The sequence below is a fragment of the Rhinichthys klamathensis genome, unplaced genomic scaffold (assembly GCF_029890125.1).
Source record: "Rhinichthys klamathensis goyatoka isolate OS25496 unplaced genomic scaffold, OSU_Roscu_1.1 h1tg000412l_1, whole genome shotgun sequence".
Lineage (NCBI taxonomy): Eukaryota > Metazoa > Chordata > Actinopteri > Cypriniformes > Leuciscidae > Rhinichthys > Rhinichthys klamathensis.
This window is the reverse complement of record NW_026606912.1, coordinates 739197-760198: the sequence shown is the minus strand read 5'-3', so window position 1 is coordinate 760198 and position 21002 is coordinate 739197. Positions and strand designations below refer to the sequence as shown.

General features: G+C 37.1%; 1 protein-coding gene across 1 annotated transcript; it reads left to right on the top strand.

Annotated features, from left to right (window-relative positions):
- Positions 1-1208: 1208 nt before the first annotated feature.
- On the top strand, positions 1209-20941 carry crip3 (cysteine-rich protein 3). Its single transcript, XM_056235116.1, has 7 exons — positions 1209-1391; positions 6305-6399; positions 9208-9265; positions 12947-13087; positions 19626-19700; positions 20443-20537; positions 20745-20941. The coding sequence occupies exons 1-7, from the start codon at positions 1349-1351 to the stop codon at positions 20877-20879; spliced, it is 642 nt and encodes a 213-aa protein (XP_056091091.1). The 5' UTR covers positions 1209-1348; the 3' UTR covers positions 20880-20941.
- Positions 20942-21002: the final 61 nt, after the last annotated feature.

Genomic DNA, 21002 nt, shown 5'->3' with positions numbered 1-21002 from the left:
ATAATATCTTTACTGTAAACAGTCAGAAGAATGAACGAGAGCACTGGAAAGGCTTTCTGCTCGAGTAAACACTAACATAACAAAAGTTTGGATTCAACAGAGTCCATCCATAAATTAAAATTCTGTCATTATTTATTTATCCTTGTGATGTTCCAAACACAGATGTCTTTCTTTGTTCGGTGGAACACAAAAGGAGATGTTAGGTGGAATGACAGCCTTTCACAGAATGGCACCATTCATTGTATGCAAAATAAAAAGATGCAATGAAAGTGAATGTTGCCCGAGGTTGTCAGCCCATATTTTGCCTAATATCTCCTTTTGTATTCCACAGAAGAAAGAAATACACACATGTTTGAAACAACGTGTGTTTTAATGTGGTTAATTTTAAAAAGAACCTCATAACGTATCAAGACAGCACAGGTGAATAGGGTATAGTAAATAGGCAGATTATGCAAATTATGCACTATCTAATTAAATATGCACTATTTTGCACACATTTTCATAAGAGAAATCTGACCAGTAGATAAAGCCAGGTTCAAAATCTTGTTTAATTTTAAGTTGTTAAAAAATCTTCAAAATTAAAAGCTCTGCCAGTTCTATCAGTGCTGTTTTGATTTAAAACACCAGGAGGCAGTATGAAACCTTATCGAGATGGTGAAAAAAAAAAAAAAACACTTTCCCTTAGAAATACACGCTTTCCTAACGTATTTTTTTCTAAGAATATTTCGTTTTTAATTTTTTGAGACATAAACTCTTAAATACTGTTTTTAATGATAATTCCCAGCAATTCATACGAAAAAACCCCCAACAACAACAGACTTATAACACCTTTTGAATTTTTGACAATAAACTAGTCGGGAATAAAAAAAAAGGGAAGGTTTGATGATGGGTAGTTTTGTACGTTTTTGTTTTGATTGACGAGTAAGAAACATTCCTCATTGGTCAAGCCAAAGGCGTGGCGTAACGGTGCCACGCAGCTCTAGTATGAGCTCTAGGCTAAATAACGGATTCTACTATGGCGAAGGCTATAAATATTAATGAGGTCAAGCTAACGTTGCTTGGTAACCTTGGAGCGTTCAGTCACGTTTCCTAATTAATATTTACAAGTCTTCCTTCTCCATAGTAGGATTAGATAACTTTCAGTCAATCAGTTTACTGGTCGTCTGAACGTCACGCAACGTATTCATTATTCATGAGACAAGTACGGAGGCTCTTTAAAGTTAAATAAACGCCGCGGCGCGACTTGTGTTGCAGTTGCACGCAGTGTGCAGAGGCGCTGAGAGACAGACAGGCAACGAACCGAGACGAACAGACCCGAACCTGCGTGGCAAAAAGACTCTTCTAGAGAATGACGTCCATTTGTCCAAGATGCGATAAGACTGTGTTTTTCGGTGAGAGTTTTCCACTAGAATTATCACTTAGCAGAAGTTTAAGCCAAGTTCATTTCATTGTTATCATATCATTGGATGGGACTAATTGACTCAAATTGCAGGGCATTTAAATTATGTTCTGAAAGGTCAACATTTTATTTTTTTAAGGAATAAACTTCTGCAAATCTTGGCAGAGTTACATAACAAGTGTTTGGAAAGTGTATTTATTGGTTTTGGAGTCATTGGGTTGTAAGCAGTGGGAATTGAACACTTATGTTTTCTTTTTGGGATATTGAAGACCTCATATCCAGTTTAATAGTTCCAAATATTTCATGGTGTAGCATCGGATAGATACTTTATGATGTGTGTGTGTGTGTGTGTGTAAATGCTTTATAACGAATTATGTTTTATAAGTAGCCTGCTTCATTGTTGTTCTTCGTCTGTTTTGGATTTATGTGAATAAATGCAATGTATTTCCATATATTAATATTCTTATCTGTGCACATCAGTACTTCAGCCCCAAACCAAAGTGGTGTTCCTGTACTTGAGAAACATTCTGAAAAATATGTGTCTGCTTTGTAAACGGTTAAATTAATCTGTCTAGTAGTTTTAACTGGGTCTGAGGAAAAGATGTAGGGTAAAATAATAGGTTAATTCCAAAAATTTTATAATGAATTTTCCCACATACGGCATATGGATATATGGGACCCCAAACTGTCTGTCTCAAGAAGAAGTCTAATCTTGCAGCCTGTGCAGAACTAAGTATTGTTATTAATAGGTCAAGCACAAGTGACCCAGACGCTCCCACAACCGCATTGGAGGATGTTCTCTAGTCTGTCCCATTTTTGTCACGTTATATGCTCCTGTTTAGTATTCTGTCCTGGAATCCAGTAGTCACAGGGTTAGTAAATGCTTTAGCCCATGAAAAGAGAATTGGGTGACACTGTTACGTAAGAATTTGGCAAAGGACTCTTGAACAAAGTGAGAGGATCTGTTGTGCTACTGTTGCAGGTTAGCGGATGGAGTAACTGTCTTTCTGGCTGCACTGAAGAGGAGATGTCAGCTTGATGATTTGATATCCCCGTTGAGCCTAGACTTCTGAAAATGTCTGACTCGGTGGGCTCTCTGTTTGACCTGACTAGTTTTGTGTGATGGAATGTGTACGTGTGAGAAAGACAGACCCCTAGGAATGTTGGCTGGTTAGTATGTAAAGTTCTGGGATGGTGGGTTTAGTCCCCCATATGCACAATTCACAATGTCAACCTGGCAAATGTTTTTTTTGTATCATATTATAGCTCTTTCGCTTGGTATTTTATCACTACAATCTTAAAAATGGTTTTCGCAGCGATGCCATAGAAGAACCATTTTTGTTTCCCCAAAGAACCTTTCAGTCAACAGTTCCTAAAAACCTTTTTTCTTAGTGTGAAGAAGAACATTCTAAATCTTAAAGGTATAGGGTAGGCTGTTTCGTTATACTGGTTTAAACTCTCTTCACATCCTGATAGCAATCAATAATAGAAAATGGTCTAAATATTAAAAATGTATGAATATCTTCTGTGAAAGTCTCAGGAACAAAAAAATTTGCGTTCACACCATGTAGTAACCGTAATTACAAGATGGCAACCTGTGACATTCTACCTGGAGCTGTTCACATCCTCAGACTCGGATTTATGCATTCTATGGCAACACTATTAACGGAAAAATAAAACTGCAGCAGTCATGTGGTACAAGTCAGAGCTCTTGAAGTTGTTTACATTCATTACTATTGTAATGTTATGTGCTTTGAGAGATGGGGTAATTTAGCGCCGTCTCTCATGACACTTTCCAGACTCTGCTCTGGCTATGCGCATTCATGTGTTTTGGAGAAGTAAAGCATTTTCTGTACAGCTGCTTTGAAACGATATGTGTTGTGAAAAGCACTCTACATATAAATGGGAATTGAATTGAAGGGAGGGTGGGATCTTATGCAGTCAAAGCTAGCTTGCTATTGCTAGCCTCTCTGAAATTGCCTACCCTACCTTCAATTGATGTTAAAGGTTCTTCATTGTACCATCAATGCCAATATAGAATCTTTATTTTTAAGAGTGCTGAAAATATAAGAGTACTTTTATTTATTTCATTTCTTTGTGGAATGTTGACGTGTGTCTTTCTTTAAATCACTTGTATTTCTCATTCCTGTGCTCCAAAGTCCATGGCTGTTTACTGTGTATTTGCTCATAGCAAACTATTGATTTTTTCTTTTCTTTTTTGTAGTTATGTTAAATTCAGGAGCTGATAGACGAATGAGAGAACACACGCAAGCAGTTTTGTGCAATGGAAGTTGTAAAACATTACTAAAGGCTGAAAATCAGCATACACTACCATTCAGAAGTTTGGGGTCCATAAAGGGTTAGTTCACCCAAAAATTTAAATTCTGTCAGTAATTACTCACCCTCATGTTGTTCCAACCCCGTAAGACTTTCGTTCATCTTCGGAACACAAATTTAATAAATCTGAGAGCTCACTCCTCCATAGGCTTCTATTCTAAACCTGCCAGCCCAGAAAGTTAGTAAAAACATCGTTGAAATAGTCCAAGTGACTACAGTGGCTCAACCTTAAGTTTATCAAGCGACGAGAATACATTTTGTGTGCAAAAAAAACAAAAATAACGACTTTATTCAACTATTCATCTTGTTCTGTGTGGGCCTCTGAGTGAGTTCACGTAGTGTAACAGCGCAGCGCTACGTCAGAACGTAGGCTCACTATTGGCCGACGCTATCGCTGGTCATGAGTGTGATGCTGGCCAATAGTGAGCCTACGTTCTACGTTCTGACGTACGTTTTTGATTTAATCAAAAATATCTTAATTTGTGTTCCGAAGATGAACGAAAGTCTTCCGGGGTTGGAACAACATGAGGGTGAGTATGAGTAATTACTGACAGAATTTTCATTTTTGGGTGAACTAACCCTTTAAGAGGCTGCATTTATGTAATAAATTCAGTAAAAACTGTAATATTGTGAAATAATATTACAATTTAAAATAACTTTTTTCAATTGGAATAATTTTTAAAGTATTATTTATTTATTTCTCTAATGGCAATGCTGAATTTTCATCAGCATTTCTCCAGTCACATGATCCTTCAGAAATCATTCTAATATGCTGATTTTGCTTCTCAATAAACATTTATTATTACTATGAATGTTGAAAATAGCTGTGGTTCTTAATATTTTTGTGAAACCATTTTTTAAAGATTCATTAATAAATAGAAAACTTAAAAGAACATTTAAAGTATTAATTTAAAAAAAAATCTTACTGACACCGAACTTTTAAATAGTGTTTCTACTTTTTCATTGCTTAGTTTCTTTTGAAATATCAGTGAAATGCTTGTTCATTTGATTATGCACAATAACTGCTTGTGAAGATCAGAAGGTCAGAGATAAGATGCACTTTTCAACATCCTCTTGATAGGAGCAGATCTGACTCAGCAGGGTTTGCGTTGTAACAGGATCTCCCTTTGGAGCTTTTCTTCAGATGGTCCAGTTTGTTCTTCCTTTCCTTTGATGCTGCATTGTTCAGCTGCAAACACACACACATAGAGACCCCACCCATTAGAATTAGTATTTTGTTTGGAAAGTCTTTCTCAGAGCTCTTGTAAGTACTGTTTATAGATATCTCGACAGATTTAAATGCACAAACACGCACACAATTGTAGTTGCTGTGTTAAGCTGTATTTCAGCATTTGCCGAGCTGGGCACACCTGAAAAGAACTTTTACAGTAACAGTAATTATACAAGTTATATAAATAAAGATTTTAAAGTCAATAATTTGCCGCTGTAGTCAATAATTTGATCCTTTAAAACTCACCTTTGATCACCAAAATAAAAATAAAATAAAAAAATGCACATCATGCCTTGAATGTAACTCTACACACCTGCCTTTTGAGTAAACGTGGTTCTATGATTATGCAAATTAGCCCCGCCTCCACTCACTCTCACCAGCTCAGAGACGTGATTGGTTACAGTTTGTGACATCAGAAACACCAGCGATTTCAAACCGCGTTTTTGAGACTGTCTTTGGTTCACTGCAGTTTTAAGGAGAAAATACTCAGCAATGGTGATGACTTATGAATTTGCACATGGTTTGTCTTGAAGCATATTAAAAACACCATTAACAACATTAAAAGCTTGATTTTTACCACATGGGAAATTGGGAATTAAGTACACTATCATTTAAAAGTTTGGGGTCAAAAGATTTAAAAAAAAAAAAATTTTGAAAGATTTCTCTTATGCTCACTTGGCTGCTTTTATTTGATCAAAAATTTTATTTGATCTAAAAAAGTTATATTGTGAAATAGTTGTACAATTTAAAAATAACTTTATACAGTATTTTAATTATTTAATTAATCCCTTCTAATATGCTGATTTGGTGCTCAAGAAACATTTCTTATTATCAATGTTGTAAAAAGTTTCCTCTTAATATATTTGCGGAAACCGTGATCAATTTATTTTTTCATTTTTTTTGATAAATAAAAGTTTTATTTGAAATAAACTTTTCTGTCTTTACGGTCACTTTTGAATGCAATTTTGCTGAATTAACTCTTTTTTTTTTTTTTTCATTAAATCTTACTTACCCTAATCTTTTGAATGGTAGTGTATGCTTGATATTTCCTTTTTTTTTTTTATGTTTTTTTTAGGCTTTTGACTATTGACATATAGTCAGGTCCACTTAGCAGTGTTTTTGGCCAAGAACCACTCACTTAGAAAGAACAATGTCATTTGACAGAGTTTTAATGTGGCCAAACATAGAAATGTATCACTACAGGACAATTGTGATCTTATTAATTGTGTGTAATTTAGATATACATCACTGCAGTTAAAGCTGTCACCCTCAGTTATGTACTGTATATGGTATCACACACTGATCAGATAACACATTACACTCTCTCCCTGTTCTAGCTGAGAAAGTGAGCTCTCTGGGGAAAAACTGGCACCGCTTCTGTCTGAAATGTGAACGATGCAGTAAGATTCTGTCTCCTGGAGGCCATGCGGAGGTAAGCAGAACTAAAGCTGATACTGCAGGCTGAAATGCCATTAAAGGGTTAGTTCACCCAAAAATGACAATTCTGTCAGTACATGATTTACTCACCCTCATGTTGTTCCAACCCAGTAAGACTTTCGTTCATCTTCGGACCACAAATTAAGATATTTTTGCCCACACAGAAGAAAATGAATAGTTGAATAAAGTAGGGTTTTTTTTGCGCATAAAAGTTATTCTCGTCGCTTGATAAACTTAATGTTGAGCCGCTGTAGTCACTTGGACTATTTTAACGATGTTTTCACTAACTTTTCTGGGCCGGCAGAATGAAATTACAATAGAAGCCTATGGAGGAGTGAGAAAGCTCTCAGATTTAATCAAAAATATCATAATTTGTGTTCCGAAGATGAACGAATGTCTTACGGGGTTGGAACAACATGACGGTGAGTAATTACTGACAGAATTCTCATTTTTGGGTGAACTAACCCTTTAATGAAATTACTTTTTCTGATCATTGGGTATTTTTTCCTCTTACTTTCTTTCTTTCTTTCTTTCTTGCTTTCTTTCTTGCTTTCTGTCTCTTTCTTATTTCTGTCTCTTTCTTTATTTCCTTCTCCTTTGATCAGACAGCACAGTCATGATCCCTGATGACAGATAAATGAGATTCTGGATGTCCTACTTCTTGGTCTGTATGTATGTTGGTCTGTAGAGTTTCAGGCTTGCACATCCTCAATGTCATTTAGCAGGAGATCACACAACCGACTCTAAAAGCTCAAGCCATTGGGCTGACACTGATTCTAGGTCATCCATGTGCTTACCTATTTCAGTGCCCCTCACTGTACTTTCTTCTTCCTTTCTTCTTTTCTCTCTCCTTCTTATTGTCCTGACATCTTCGATGGTCTTGTCTGATACATTAGGAGACATTTTCTAGTTCAGTGATCTGAGTTGTCTTTTGTCCCTGTTTGGGTTAAATGATTGTTCATCCATCCCTCTACACTCCACCCTTAGACATTTCACTCATCAGGAGTAGAAGTTTATGGAGGAATTGAAAGTCCTACAATGACTGTAAGCACAGATAATCAGTATTTATATTAACCTCATTGGATCTGTCTGGAATGCTCTCTGACTGTCAGGGAGAGATTACAATTACATTTACTATATATCTATTTAAAAATTTAGCATGTTTGTTTTCTTGAAACGGTTACATAAAGCCATTCCCATACTCATAGCTCTCTTAGGGTCCATACTTGAACCCTAAACATCAAAATATCTAAGAATGAAAGGATAAAGTATAAAAATCCTCGGTACTCCTTACAAAAAGCATTTGATTTTGCTTTATTCTGTCATTTTTTTACAGTATGAACAGAAAAGAGATTGACAGACACAGCAGGGTGAAGAATGACTGACTGTGTTAACAGGAAGCGAAACAAATTCTTTTAGTCTTGGGCTTTACTACTACTTGCCTCTTACAGGAAATGTAAATCATAATATTCTTAACCGCAATGAAATTCATGGAGAAATGGCAGTAATCTGTCATTTTCAAATGCATGTTCTGTCCGGTACAGCTGCTACATTTCAAATAACTTTACTGAACATGTAGGTATCTGTAAGCCTATGCACTTTCTCTCCCACACAGTGTTACTGTGGGTCTTTACCACAAGGACAATGTAGGGACAAAGATAGTGTTCATTCAAACCAGAAAACAATCGTCTGCTTTTCTGCTTCTCTTCCTTTCTTCCTTCTCCCTTCTTCTCTCTCTCATCACGCTCACGCTTGCTCGCACACAAACACAAGTCACAGACAGCTTTAGTTTAATTATAAGGTGAGTTTGGACTGAAGAATTTTTTTCTTTTTTTCTATTGCTTTTTCATTTGTGTTGATAAAAATGGAAGGACAAACAGTTTTTCATTGTCTCACTGAAAGATATATTTAGTCTCGTTACTCTTCTATTAAAGTTACTGTTTCCCCTTCTTTTGAGAACTGTGCTCTTTTTTGTTTCCCCTTCTTTTGAGAACTGTTTGCGCTCTTTTTCTCTTATTGTGTTCAAAACAGCAGGAGGTTGTGTTGTTGGTGTTCACTCTCTGCAGGTGTCGACTGCCTTTTTTTCCTAACTCTATTCTTTGGGAAATGGCTCTCAGTGGGAATGCGAACTGTATTTTTAGCTTGTCACAACAGAGACACTGAGAAAGATGTTGCTTTTAATATAATATATAAAATATGTATAAAAATGCCTTATTAAGATGGTAATACAAATAAATAAGTAAATATCTGTTTGCTCCGTTTAGCATGTTAGTTTGGATTTAATGTTTTGAGCACACATGCACTAAAACGCATGCCCACTAAAATAGAGGTGTGTGTGTGTGTGTGTAAGGAGGCTTGAATTTCACCCTGATTTGAGCCTGACTGGGTCTTTTTATGCAGTCTGGGAGGAGCAGGAAGGAACAGAAGGATAAACAATGACCTCTAATGAATCCAGCACGACACAAGCCTCTTTCTCTCTTTCATTCTGTCTCCCACACACACTTCTGAAAATATTACCTTGCTTGAAAATTTAGGTTTTAGTAGAAGAGTGTCTGGCACAAATTTTAATTTAATTTACAAATACACTTTTTTTATAGAAAACATTATTATTATTGGTAGTAAACTATAAATATGTGTAAGCACTCGGCAATTATAATATTTTTCTCAATTTAGTTTTAGTTTAGTATGGTTTATTGATGTGATTAAAAAAAAACTATACATTTGTACAGTGAGAAATTCAGCAAATTAAGTAAAATAAAGTTAAAATGGACTAATAAAGATATTCTCTCTTTTTCTCTATCAGCATGATGGATTGCCTTACTGTCATAAACCCTGCTACGGAACTCTCTTTGGACCAAAAGGTATGTGCAATAAATTGTATTTGGAGTTTGTAAGGTGTTTTGTGCGTGTGTGTAAAAATGTGAGACATTGAATTGGAAATATAGTGTATTTTTATCTTCATACAAAGCTATGTAAGAATTTAGATGCTAACAGGTATTTAATGGGTATTTGGATCTTTTGTTCTAGCTGCTCTCTGTGTTCATGTACAGGGAATAAAGGTTTGAATCAGAGCTCATTTAGAGACATCTGACTCTCAGTGACTTTTTTAGAATAACCTTCCAACCAAAGACCGTTCACTCACCACTAGAAACCTTATCGTTCATGTATGTGTGTGTGTGTGTGAGAGAGAGAGAAAGAGAGAGAGAGAACAGAGAGAGAGAGAGAGAACACAGAGAGAGAGAACACAGAGAGAGAGAGAGAGAGAGAGAGAGAGAGAGAGAGAGAGAGAGAGAGAGAGAGAGAGAGAGAGAGAGAGAGAGAGAGAGAGAGAGAGAGAGAGAGAGAGAACAGAGAGGTCATTTTTTACCCTCATGTCAGCAGAGATTGACCAGCTTTTTTGGTACTTTTTCTCCCTTTTGGAGCTGAACATCACTTGAAGAGATCCTTAAAAATATCATTAAGTCTTACGGGTTTGCAACAACAAGAGTAATGATGATTCAGTTTTTTTTTTTTTTTTGGGTGAACTATCATTTAAAGTCCCCATGAAATCAAAATTGAAGTTTTTTGGCTGTTAGTATGAATAGGCTGTTGTCTATAAGCTAATGTGCTCCAAAACAATGACAAAATTAGCATTTAGTAGATATTAACATTCAAAACTTACAGTCTCTCACTTCTGTCAATATGATCAATGATTCAGATGACATCACTCTGCACTTCAGCTTCTCGTCAGATTTTCTGTCCAATCAAATGCTCTCTAGAATCTACAGCATCCCGCCCCCAAATAGACGCTGAAGCTGCAGCTGAAATTGGTCACTTGTTCACACATTTCCTATTTTCTACTGAACAATTCAGACAGTGTAAATATGCTTTCCATTGGGGCGAATGAAGTCTGGTTTCACGTTAGTGTGATGTGAACCGTCTCAAGGCGCATACAGTCTGCTCCGGTCCAGGACACGATAGCACAGAGCGGATCATATGGGCGAGTCAGCGCAAACCACAAAACGTATCGGACCCATTTGATTTCTGCACAGAATGCTATATTTAAAAGCGATATGGAGGAGATTAGGAGGAAACTGCAGCTTTACCGAGCTCAATGGCTCTGGCCGTGCTGCAATATAAACGAAACACTATTGGCTTTTTTAAAAAAAGAGAGAAGCTATTCAATATGTCCCACCATGTTTTCCTGTTTCTGTGGAAATTACGTCAACACATTTAATAATGCTGCACGTTTCAAGGCACTTCAGTGGGCCTTTAAGGGGCCGTTTACACAACTCCATTTCAACTAAAAACTGAAAACCTTTTATGCATTTTGGCCGTTCATTTACACGACAATGGTGTTTTGGGGGCCTGCAAATGCAAGCTTTTGAAAATGGGTTTCAAAGTGCAAGTTTTTGAAAACAATACCGTTATCGCCTCCATGTAAAATATAAAAACGTGAATATGTGAAACGATGACGTCATGCGCATGCTTATTATGTGTTCAGTCTATAGGCGCGTAATGTCTCTTTACAAAGTGACATCGCCAACAACTGGCCTGTTTTTAGTCATTTTTGTGGATCCGTGTGAACAGGGATCGTTTTGACTACGTTGTCACCTGTATACAAATATCGCGTAGGAAAAACGTATCTGTTTTTAGTACATCGTTGTCGTGTAAACGTTCCCTTAATATCTGCTACTTTCTTGTTGATTGAAGCCAGATTAAAGCAGGTCTTCCAGGTTGGACCAGATCATATCCGTAGATGGCGAAAAGTTGCTCCTGCTACTTTGACGCTTATATGGTGTGTGAGTGGCATAGGTTAGTTGTTCCAATGAGTGAGAAAGGTTGAGATGAAGCAGCTAAATCTCGAACCTCCGGATAATCTCCCGTTTTAAAAAGACCACGAACAGAGGAGAGTCTGCTGGCAAAAAGAGAACGCAACAGAGCTCGTAATAAAACATGAATCAACATCGGCTTGGCTTTAGCAGATAGCGAGAACTGAGGGATTTGAAATGTTGTAAAAGTGATGCGAAGATTTTATTACTGAACAAGTGAGTAAGGCATTTTATTGAATGAGTACATTGCCATGTGTAGCTCTCTAACAGAGTTCATTATCTATTTTGAAGGGCAATTTCATTATGGTTGTTGTAGCGCAGTCAAGTCATCTTTATCCATATAGCCTAGCGCTTTTTACAGTACAGATTGTTTTAAAACAGCTTTACAGTGATAATATAGCCTGACGTCGTCATACTCAGATTCTAGTCAGAATGTGAGTCTGATACTGCTCCATTGGGCTATGATTATGGCCCGTGTTTCAACCAAACCAGGAAAGAAAATGCCTCTGCACTCAATTGGATAGACCTACAACTAATCACAGCAATGGAGTAAGTGACGTATGTTGAATCCCGTAGGAAGGACGGCAAAACATCTTTCCGATCGGCAAATGCCTTTATCGCGGTTCTCTGTTCCTCTTTTAAAATGAATGCGCTGTCTACATCTTCTATAACAGACGCGATGGCGGAATCTACACATCTCAATTCTTCAGCGGCAGCCACCTTTGTTGTAAACGAATTCAACCCAAGCGCTCTTTGGTGACGTGGATGATTACGTTACTGTTGATCATCTGTCCATCATCGTATAAAGCCCGCCCTGACAATTTGATTGGTCCGAACAGCTCTGGTTCGAGCATAGTTGCTCCACAACGGATCAAGTCCAGACCGAACTTCCCGACCTCAAATGTTGTGGGCGGGGCTAATCCGACTGGCATCCAGGCTAGTGATAACAGGAAAATAATCACACTGAGCCAAAGCACAACTAAAACAATGTTCTTCTGCAAAATGCATGCAGTTTTGTTTTTTAACGATAGAGGGCCAAAAGTTGCATAGTGTACTTAAAAAAAAAAAAAAAAAAGTCACCCTGTCTTCCTAAACACTTCAGACATCAGAAGAGTTAAATTAGATTCTGTGATGTCATAAGAGAGTCAGACAGACAAGAATGGTGTGTGTGTGTGTGTGTGTGTGTACATGTTTTCCTATCCCGGTGGGGACTTAAACCTGCATGCACACAGACTCATGGGGACTCGTGTCACTGTGGGGACCTTAATTGAGGTTATAAATCATACAGAATGAGTTTTTTTGAAAATGTAAGAGGTCGAGGATTGGTAGGTTTAGAGGTCGGGTTAGTGTAAGGGGACAGAATATACATCAGTTTGGAGAGTATAAAAACCATTACATCTATGGGGAGTCCCCACAAAGATAGTGAACCTGTGTGTGCGTGCGTGTGCAGCATGCGTGCGTGCGGTAAGATGCTAGGTTTTATTGTATAGCTTGTTAATGCACATCCAGACTTTAGAATATGTTTGTTTCAGTTTGTATTATACTATCCAAGTGAGTGTGTAATTCGGAAGAGATACATTTTATCAGGATCTGAACAGGTTATTTTTGGCTTTTGTGTAATGCTATCTGCATTAGGAGAGTCTGAACACTTAGATATGAGCTTTATCAACCACAAACACTCAATCACACACTAATGGAATGGTACTCACTGCTCTGTCCTCTCTTTGGTAGGTGTAAATATCGGAGGGGCGGGGTCTTACATATATGACACGCCTCCTCAAACACCGGTTGACAAATCATTTAACAGCCCTTCAGACGGAGCACCCACCACACCTTGGACCAACTCACAGATCAACTATAATCAACCCAAAGGTAATTTAGACACTACTGTTCAAAAGTTTTAAGTCAGTAATATATTATTATTAATTTTTTTATTTTTTATTAATACTTTTATTCTGAAAGGATGCATTCAATTAATCAAATGTGAGAGTAAAGACATTTATAATGCTACAGAACATATCTATTTCAAATTAATACTGTTATTTTGAAAATTCTATTCATCAAAGAATCCTGAAGGATCTCAATGGCCACATACACACTGCAGCTAAATTTGGCTGACAACTCACCTGTGAATGCTTAATCCTCTTCTGTACACGCACAGTTCCATATTTTATGGGAGTGACAACCAATCGCATTCTACATCCGAATTAACTCCCGAAAAATGCAGGTAGTGACAAACTCAAAACTTCTACACCGTGTGTACAGAACCGAACTGAACAACTAGTTGTTAATGACGTATTTTAACATGCAATGAATGTTTCTCTTTATGTGCGGTGCGAGAAATCACAGGGAAAGCAGTACGAGCCTTGACTTATTCATGATCCAGATCTAGAAAAACAGCAAAGAACAAGACAAAATAAACGAAATAAATCCAAATTCAAATGCTAAAATTGAGATAGGATATTTAATAACTCCGTTAACTTGATCACTTTATGAGCCAAGCTTAAACAGTAAGCCCAAAAACACTTATAATAAGTGGAAATGGCAACACTACAAGAGCTCTGTGAAGCCGCCTTTCCAAGCATAGGCCTATAAGCAAGACATGACTCCTCCATCGACTGTGCTTTAGTTAAAATTGCTGAACATAACGATTCTTTACGTATGGCTGCTGCAAATTCAGTTTTTTTTTAAAAGCTGCATCACAAAAACACTTTAAGCAAAAATATTACAAAAAGTTTATTGACGCCTGTGAAAAAAGTTAGAATAAAAAAGAAACATAAAGTAATTATGAAATGGTTTAAAAGAAGAAAAAAAGCACTTTGTGGTATCAATTGCGATCAATTGGTAAGTCGCTCTTTTAAATTTATATCTCATCGTGATTATTATATATCACAAGTTTTGTTTTATTAGGTGTCCCCAGTATTTAATCCTTGTTTTCCTATTGCAGTTTTTATTTTTTTTATTCTTTTACACTGAAATGGTTTCTACAATATACTGTCAAAAATTAAAACTAGTATTTGAACACTTTTCGGTCGTCAAACGTTAGTGTAATATGTCCTTAGTTAATGTGGCTACTCTGCTAGGACACCCGTTGAACTTGAGGGAAACTGACTTTATACATCTACTAAAATCTTGACATTAATTGGTTTAAAGTGAGGAAAATGGCTCAGAAGTTATTTCTGAGAAAAGTTCTAGCAGCATTTGACTGTAAATGCCACTTGGTTTGATATTTTGTCTTGTAATGAAATGACATTCAGACATGGTTAAGTGTGACTTAAGTGTCCAAATGTGTCCATGTGCTATTTTTAGCCACTGTATATATAGACACACTCTTCCGAGCTGCATTGTTCCACACATTCTTTTATATATTAGCACTTCCTCAGCACTTTTTAACACACACACACACACACACACGCACGCACGCACACGCACACGCACACAGAGATTCCCACTCTGAGTGGGAGATAGAAATACTTAAATGTGTGTGTTGTAATGGAGGGGTGGGAGGATTGTTTTCTGAAGTGACCCCCTTGGGATTTTATGCAGTGGAATTTTAATGGCTTTAGTTGATTGGCTCCTTTCCTGAAATATTTCCCCTTAATAGGTGTTTTCCGACAGGCGGGACGTTGCAGGAATGTAAGGGGAGGGTTTTAAGGACTGCTGTGGAAACGTCTGGAGAAATGTCTCAGAATGTAACGTGTTTCCTGTGAGCCAAGCGCCATGGGTTCACTTTGTTAAAGATAACACAGGAGAAGACATTAGGATCTAAAACTGGTAACAATCTGTCATCTTTGATGTGAGACAGAAGTGTTGATTTAAAGATCCTTATCAAAGCTGGATCATACAGAACAGATAAACCAGTCCTCCAGAACAACAAACCAGTCCTCCAACCAGTCCCGGCGCCATGGGCGGGCATTGGGGGGCCTGGCCCGCCCTGTGAGTCACTAGTGCCCGCCCTGAGCGAGTCTCTCCCTTCACCAACTCCACTTCAAGTCCCACCAGTCCTTGCTTGTTTGCACAATATCTTTTTTATCAATAGGCTACTGTTATCAAAAGTTATCCTTTTGAATATACATAACTCCTGAATAAAAATAAAAATGTGTTTGGTCTGATTTTTTTCTAATTGTAAACGGATTGATTGGTTTGTCGATAGAGAGCGCGGAAATGCATGTGATAGCGGTCTTATTAAGCGAGTCATTTATTCAAACGTTTCGTTCAAACGCCATAGAGAAATGCACATTTCATACGGATTACATGAGCAGGGAGCAGTCTGTAGTCTGTTTTCTTTCGTTTTGAATTGTTCTGTTTAAAAGTAGACATGTCTGTGAGGCGGGCTACCTTATACGCCTACACGAGTTTCGGTTCAATTGCGACGAGCTCCAGTTCACGCGCTGGCGCCTCCGGTTCGTCATTATCGTCTGCTATATTTACTTCTTATTTATTAAATCCATCCAGGCAATTGGTTGATGAAATATTGATTAAAATTAAGATACAATTAATACAAAACGAAATTCACTTTAAAGAAAGGTTTTGCTTTCTGTTTGATATCTCTGTGAAAGTTTTAAAGCATATTTTAGTGCCAGAGCGCTCACGTCCGTAACATTGTTTTTTCCTCATAAATGCGAACACGAAAAATAAAATGAAATGAATATTTTATGCTCTGTGGAGACTACTGTTAGCCTACTCATAATTTGTATTCTGAATACGTAATGCGTTGTATTACTTTGAATGAGTGTTTATGCTTTCGAGGTTTTTAAATAAGCTTGATATGTGTTTGGGATAGTGATGTATGTCTCGAGACCGGTCTCGAGACCACTTTTACGTGGTCTCGGTCTTGTCACGGCCTTGACGGTCTTTGGTCTCGGTCTTGTCTTGGTCTCGGACCTCTCGGTCTTGTCTAGGTCTCGCTGTCTCAGACCGACATAGTGGTCAGGGGATTGAGCAATACAATACTACAATATCCACGACGATATCCGCAACGTATTGAAGCGCGCGTCCGAGTGAAGACAGTGCGGTGCGCGCGAGCCACGCGAGAAAACACTGTATCCGCGCCACTGATCGCAGCGGCAACGAGCACTTTGATCACTTGATTTAAAAAACACATATCATGTACAGTTTTTGATATATTAATATTTAGTAAAACACATATCAGTGACATGATGGGTTTTACCTTCATTGATTTTAGGTAACTGCCAGTGTTGTGCAAGTTACTTCCAAACTGTAATACATTATATTACTTGTTACTGTTATTTAAAAGTAATTCATTACCTTACAATATTACTGTCTCAGAATTGTAATGCGTTACATTACTCCTGTATTACTTTTGAGTTACTTTCACCAAAATAACTATACAGAAGTAGAACTTAACATTCGAAATGACTAGGGCTGTAACGATATGCGATATGAAACCGAAATCGCGACACTCTTCCAACTCCCAGCGTTATCCATACCTTCCAGATCCAATGCTACCACATCTTTAAATTACTATTAGTATTATTTGAAGTTAACTTAACATTATAAAATACGTTGACCTACACCACAAAACTAGTTGAGGATAAATTATTTAAAATTTGGGAATTCCAGCGTTATGGACATGACATTTGCAGTCAAAACTTGAAATATAAATTCTCAGAAAATGCATTAATACCAAAATATTGAAACGTCTGTTTATCCATAGGCTCCTCCCTGAAAGGAGTCCAGACATTAGAAAAATATCAGTCTACACATGCGTTTTATATTTAATATTAGGGAAATAGACAGTCATGCGTGACAAAACTTCTAGGAGGCAACGATTTTTTTTTTTTAATTCTGTGAATTACACTGCGCAAATCGGATGAAGAAGGGTTGGCTCTCCACAGAACATAAAATATTCATTTTATTTTATTTTCGTGTTCGCATTTATGAGGAAAAAACAATGTTACAGACGTGACAGTTCTTTATTACGGACGCGACCGCTGAAGCGGCACTAAAAGACTGCTTTAAAACTTTCACAGAGACCTTACACAGAAGACACAAAAGCCTTTCTTTAAAGTGAATTTCGTTTTGTATTAATTGTATCTTAATTGTAATCAATGTTTCATCAACCAATTACTTGGATAAGTTGGATTTAATAAATAAGAAGTATACGGCTAAATATAGCAGACAAGTATAGATAGGCCATCACGACACGGAGGTGAACTGGAGCGCGTCTCATAATAAATGAACCGAAACTCAGCGTATAAGGTAGCCTATTCACGGACCTGAAAAATATATCTATATTGAAATGTCTACTTGTAAACAGAACAATTCAAAACGAAAGAAAACAGACTCTGCTTATGAAATGAAATGTGCATTTCTCTCTGGTGCATTCACTAGCTGCGAAGATCGCGAGTCAGCATCGTCAACTTCATCTTGACTTTATTAATAAACAATTAAAATGTCTCCTTGCTATATTTGACATATTCATAATCATTGCTTTTGCCGGTTCTTTGTGAGAGCTTTTTGGCGCTTTATCGGCAGCGCCGCCGCCCTTACATGAACGCGTCACCACCGCATCAAAAACATGATTGCGTGATGAAAACATGAAAAATACCACATAAACATAGCCTAACTGTTTAGAAAGGAAACACAGAACGAATAGCATAATGCGCATACGTCCATCTCGCGAATGTGTATAGTCTTCTTCATGATGAAGAAGACTATACATTCGCGAGATGGACGTTCATGCCATCTTCACCATTAACCGCTTTTCCACTGGCCAGCGCAAGCACAGAGGCCGAAATCATACTTCACGGCACTCCTGTAAAAAATAAATCGCTATACAAATATATCAGACGCTGCTATTTAGTCTTTATTTACAGACTTGGACACCACACGCGGCTATTGACTGACCACGAACAGGTAATTTAGCCTACTTGCATTTTTCATTCGTTAATGTCTCGCGGTCTTGCTGTTTTTTTTTTTTTTGTTTTTTTTTTTTACAATTAAAACTAAAAGTCTGTTGTAACGCAAGCCTTACTGAACATGTACCGAGTAAAATATTACTGAAAATGGATTAGTAATGCCTTACATTACTGCGTTACAGCAAAAAGTAATATGTTACTGTAATGCATTACTTTTGTAACGCGTTACTCCCAACACTGGTAACTGCACAACTGAACTGACAGATGACTTTGAGCGCACCGCCAACGGTGTGTGTGTGTGTGTGTGTAACCATAGCGACAAAAACGACCAACTTTCGGATCCTGCACTTAAGCCTATAATTTCGTTTTTAAAAATATAATTATGTATTTAAAAGTTGCAGAATGGATTCATTTGGAGACTTCGAAATCAGCAGAGATAGGCAGGCAAATGCAAAACAACATTTGACAAGTTATTGCTTAGCTTCAACACTAATGTTTTTTTCCCCTCCGGTCTCGGTCTTAGTCTCGACTTGGCCTTGGTCTCGACTTGGTCTGTCTTGGTCTTGGTCTTGGTCTTGTCTTGGTCTCGGTAGTGTCTTGGTCTCGGTTTAGGCGGTCTCGACTACAAGTCTAGTTTGGGAAGATGTTTATGTTTTGTTGACATGTCGAGTTTTTTCGGTATTATATTTCGTTTTTTTTGGCTAAACAGCACAAGACTTTAATTAAGTAGGCTAACGTTAGCCATTCTGTTTGTGCTGCGTGATTTAAAGAAAAGTGCGCTCTTGCTCACACGATCAGCATGGTGATCTTGTGTTTTCTCCTAAATAAAAGCTCAAAGGTTTATTTCTTACAAGTGAAGAAATTAGGACAAAAGTAGTGTAATTTTCCTATTCTATAGCTTAATATAAAATACGATGTAATGTAGACTGAGACTATAATTAACAAGATGTTTGAGCCCTCTTTAGGTACAAGTCAATGCTTTTTCTTTGTTCAATGTGCACAGTTCATGGGTCGAAGCCGGTTGAAGCTCTTAATTTTGAGCTCTCAATGTGCACCAGATTGATGCATTTAAACTTAAAATGTACAAAATTTTCTTGCGGGGGAGAATGCCCCCGAACCCCCCTAGGGACAGAGGTCCACACAACATGCCCAATTTTTTTTCAATAATAATTCACAGCACCCCACTGATTACCTGAAAACACCTCTCAAACCTACTTAAAAAATTAAATCGAAGTTTGCGGAGGCAGTGTGTAAACGTACCTTTAGCGTCAGTAGCCTATTATATAATTATTATGCTCTATCGATCATTGCATAGTATCATAATCGATTCTGTTATGATGCAATGAGGTTGTTTTCATTTGTGCCACCCTGAAAAAAATGAATGCCCGTCCGTGAATTTGTGTCTGGCGCCGGGTCTGCCTCCAACTATATTAAAGTTATAGTTCAGAAATGTTTTAACATACACAGATATGAAAATAAAAGTTTAAACATGTATACAGAACCATAAAGTGTTTGCTTTTCGTTTGTAGCTTCCAATGCTCCTACACGCATGTTTGCTGGAGAAACTTATTCGTGTCCCGGCTGTGGAAAGGCAGTTTATTTCGGTGAGTCCAATGAATCAAAACTATGACTTTTCAGACATTTGAGAACTTTCAGGAATGTCTGTGGTGTGTGTGAGTGTGTGAGTGAGTGTGTACCTGGTATTCCCTACGTTACGGGGACCAAATGTCCCCACAAGAATAGTAATACCAGTTACTGTTGGTCCCTATGAGGAAAACAGCTTATAAATCATACGAAATGAAACATTCTAAAAATGTAAAAATGCAGAAAGTTTTCTGTGATAGGTAGGTTTAGGTTTAGCGTTAGGATATAGAATATACAGTTTTGTACAGTATGAAAATCATTGTCTAGGGAAAGTCCCCATAAAAGATGGAAATGTGTGTGTGTGTGTGTGTGTTCCTGCGTGCGTGTGTGCATGCATGTGTGCCTGTGTGTGTGCGTGTGTGTGTGTGTGGTTTTGTGCTTCTGAGGTAGATACTGTGTTGTTCTTTCTAGCCATATATTTTTTTGTCTCAAACACAAATTGACACTTACAAATTTTATTTAAAAATGATACATTATTTTTTATTTATTACATATATTTTATATATCAAATTATATATTTGAAATTAATTGTATAATTAAAATAAAAAAATATTACAAACTGTAAATATTGTTTTTAAATAATTGTTTTTAATATACATATCTTATTTTGTTTTTAATGTATAATCATATACATAGATTGTGATAGATTGATATGATGTCATTTGTGTTGTAATGTGGTGATGTCATGGTCTAATGCTGCAGCTGAGAAGGTGATGTCACTGGGTCGCAACTGGCACAGGCCTTGCCTTCGCTGTGTGAGGTGCAAGAAAACACTGACCCCTGGTGGTCATGCAGAGGTACTCATAAACGCATTGTTCAGCCTACTGCTTCTATTAAAAGTGTGTTCAATTTTTTAAAGTTTATATTATTTCATATTACATTCATATTCAAAATTAAAATAGTGATATATTGTGTAATATTTGTAGAATGTTTACCAGAATGATTACTTCATCATTAATTCGGACTCCTTAATAATACTCTATTATTTTCTCTATTTTCTGCAGCATGAGGGCAGCCCGTACTGCCATGTGCCCTGCTATGGGTACCTTTTTGGACCAAAAGGTGTGAACATTGGAAAGGTGGGCTGTTACATATACGAGAAAGAAAATGCAGAGAATGAAATCCCAAGTGAGCATTAAGTCATAATGAAAAAGCTCTTTTTTAATTTGGTACTGAAGTGTTGTTGTTGTTGTTTTTTTATATATGTTAATAAAATTGTAAGGTGTAAAGGTTAATTTAATATATGCAAATGTCATTGCATA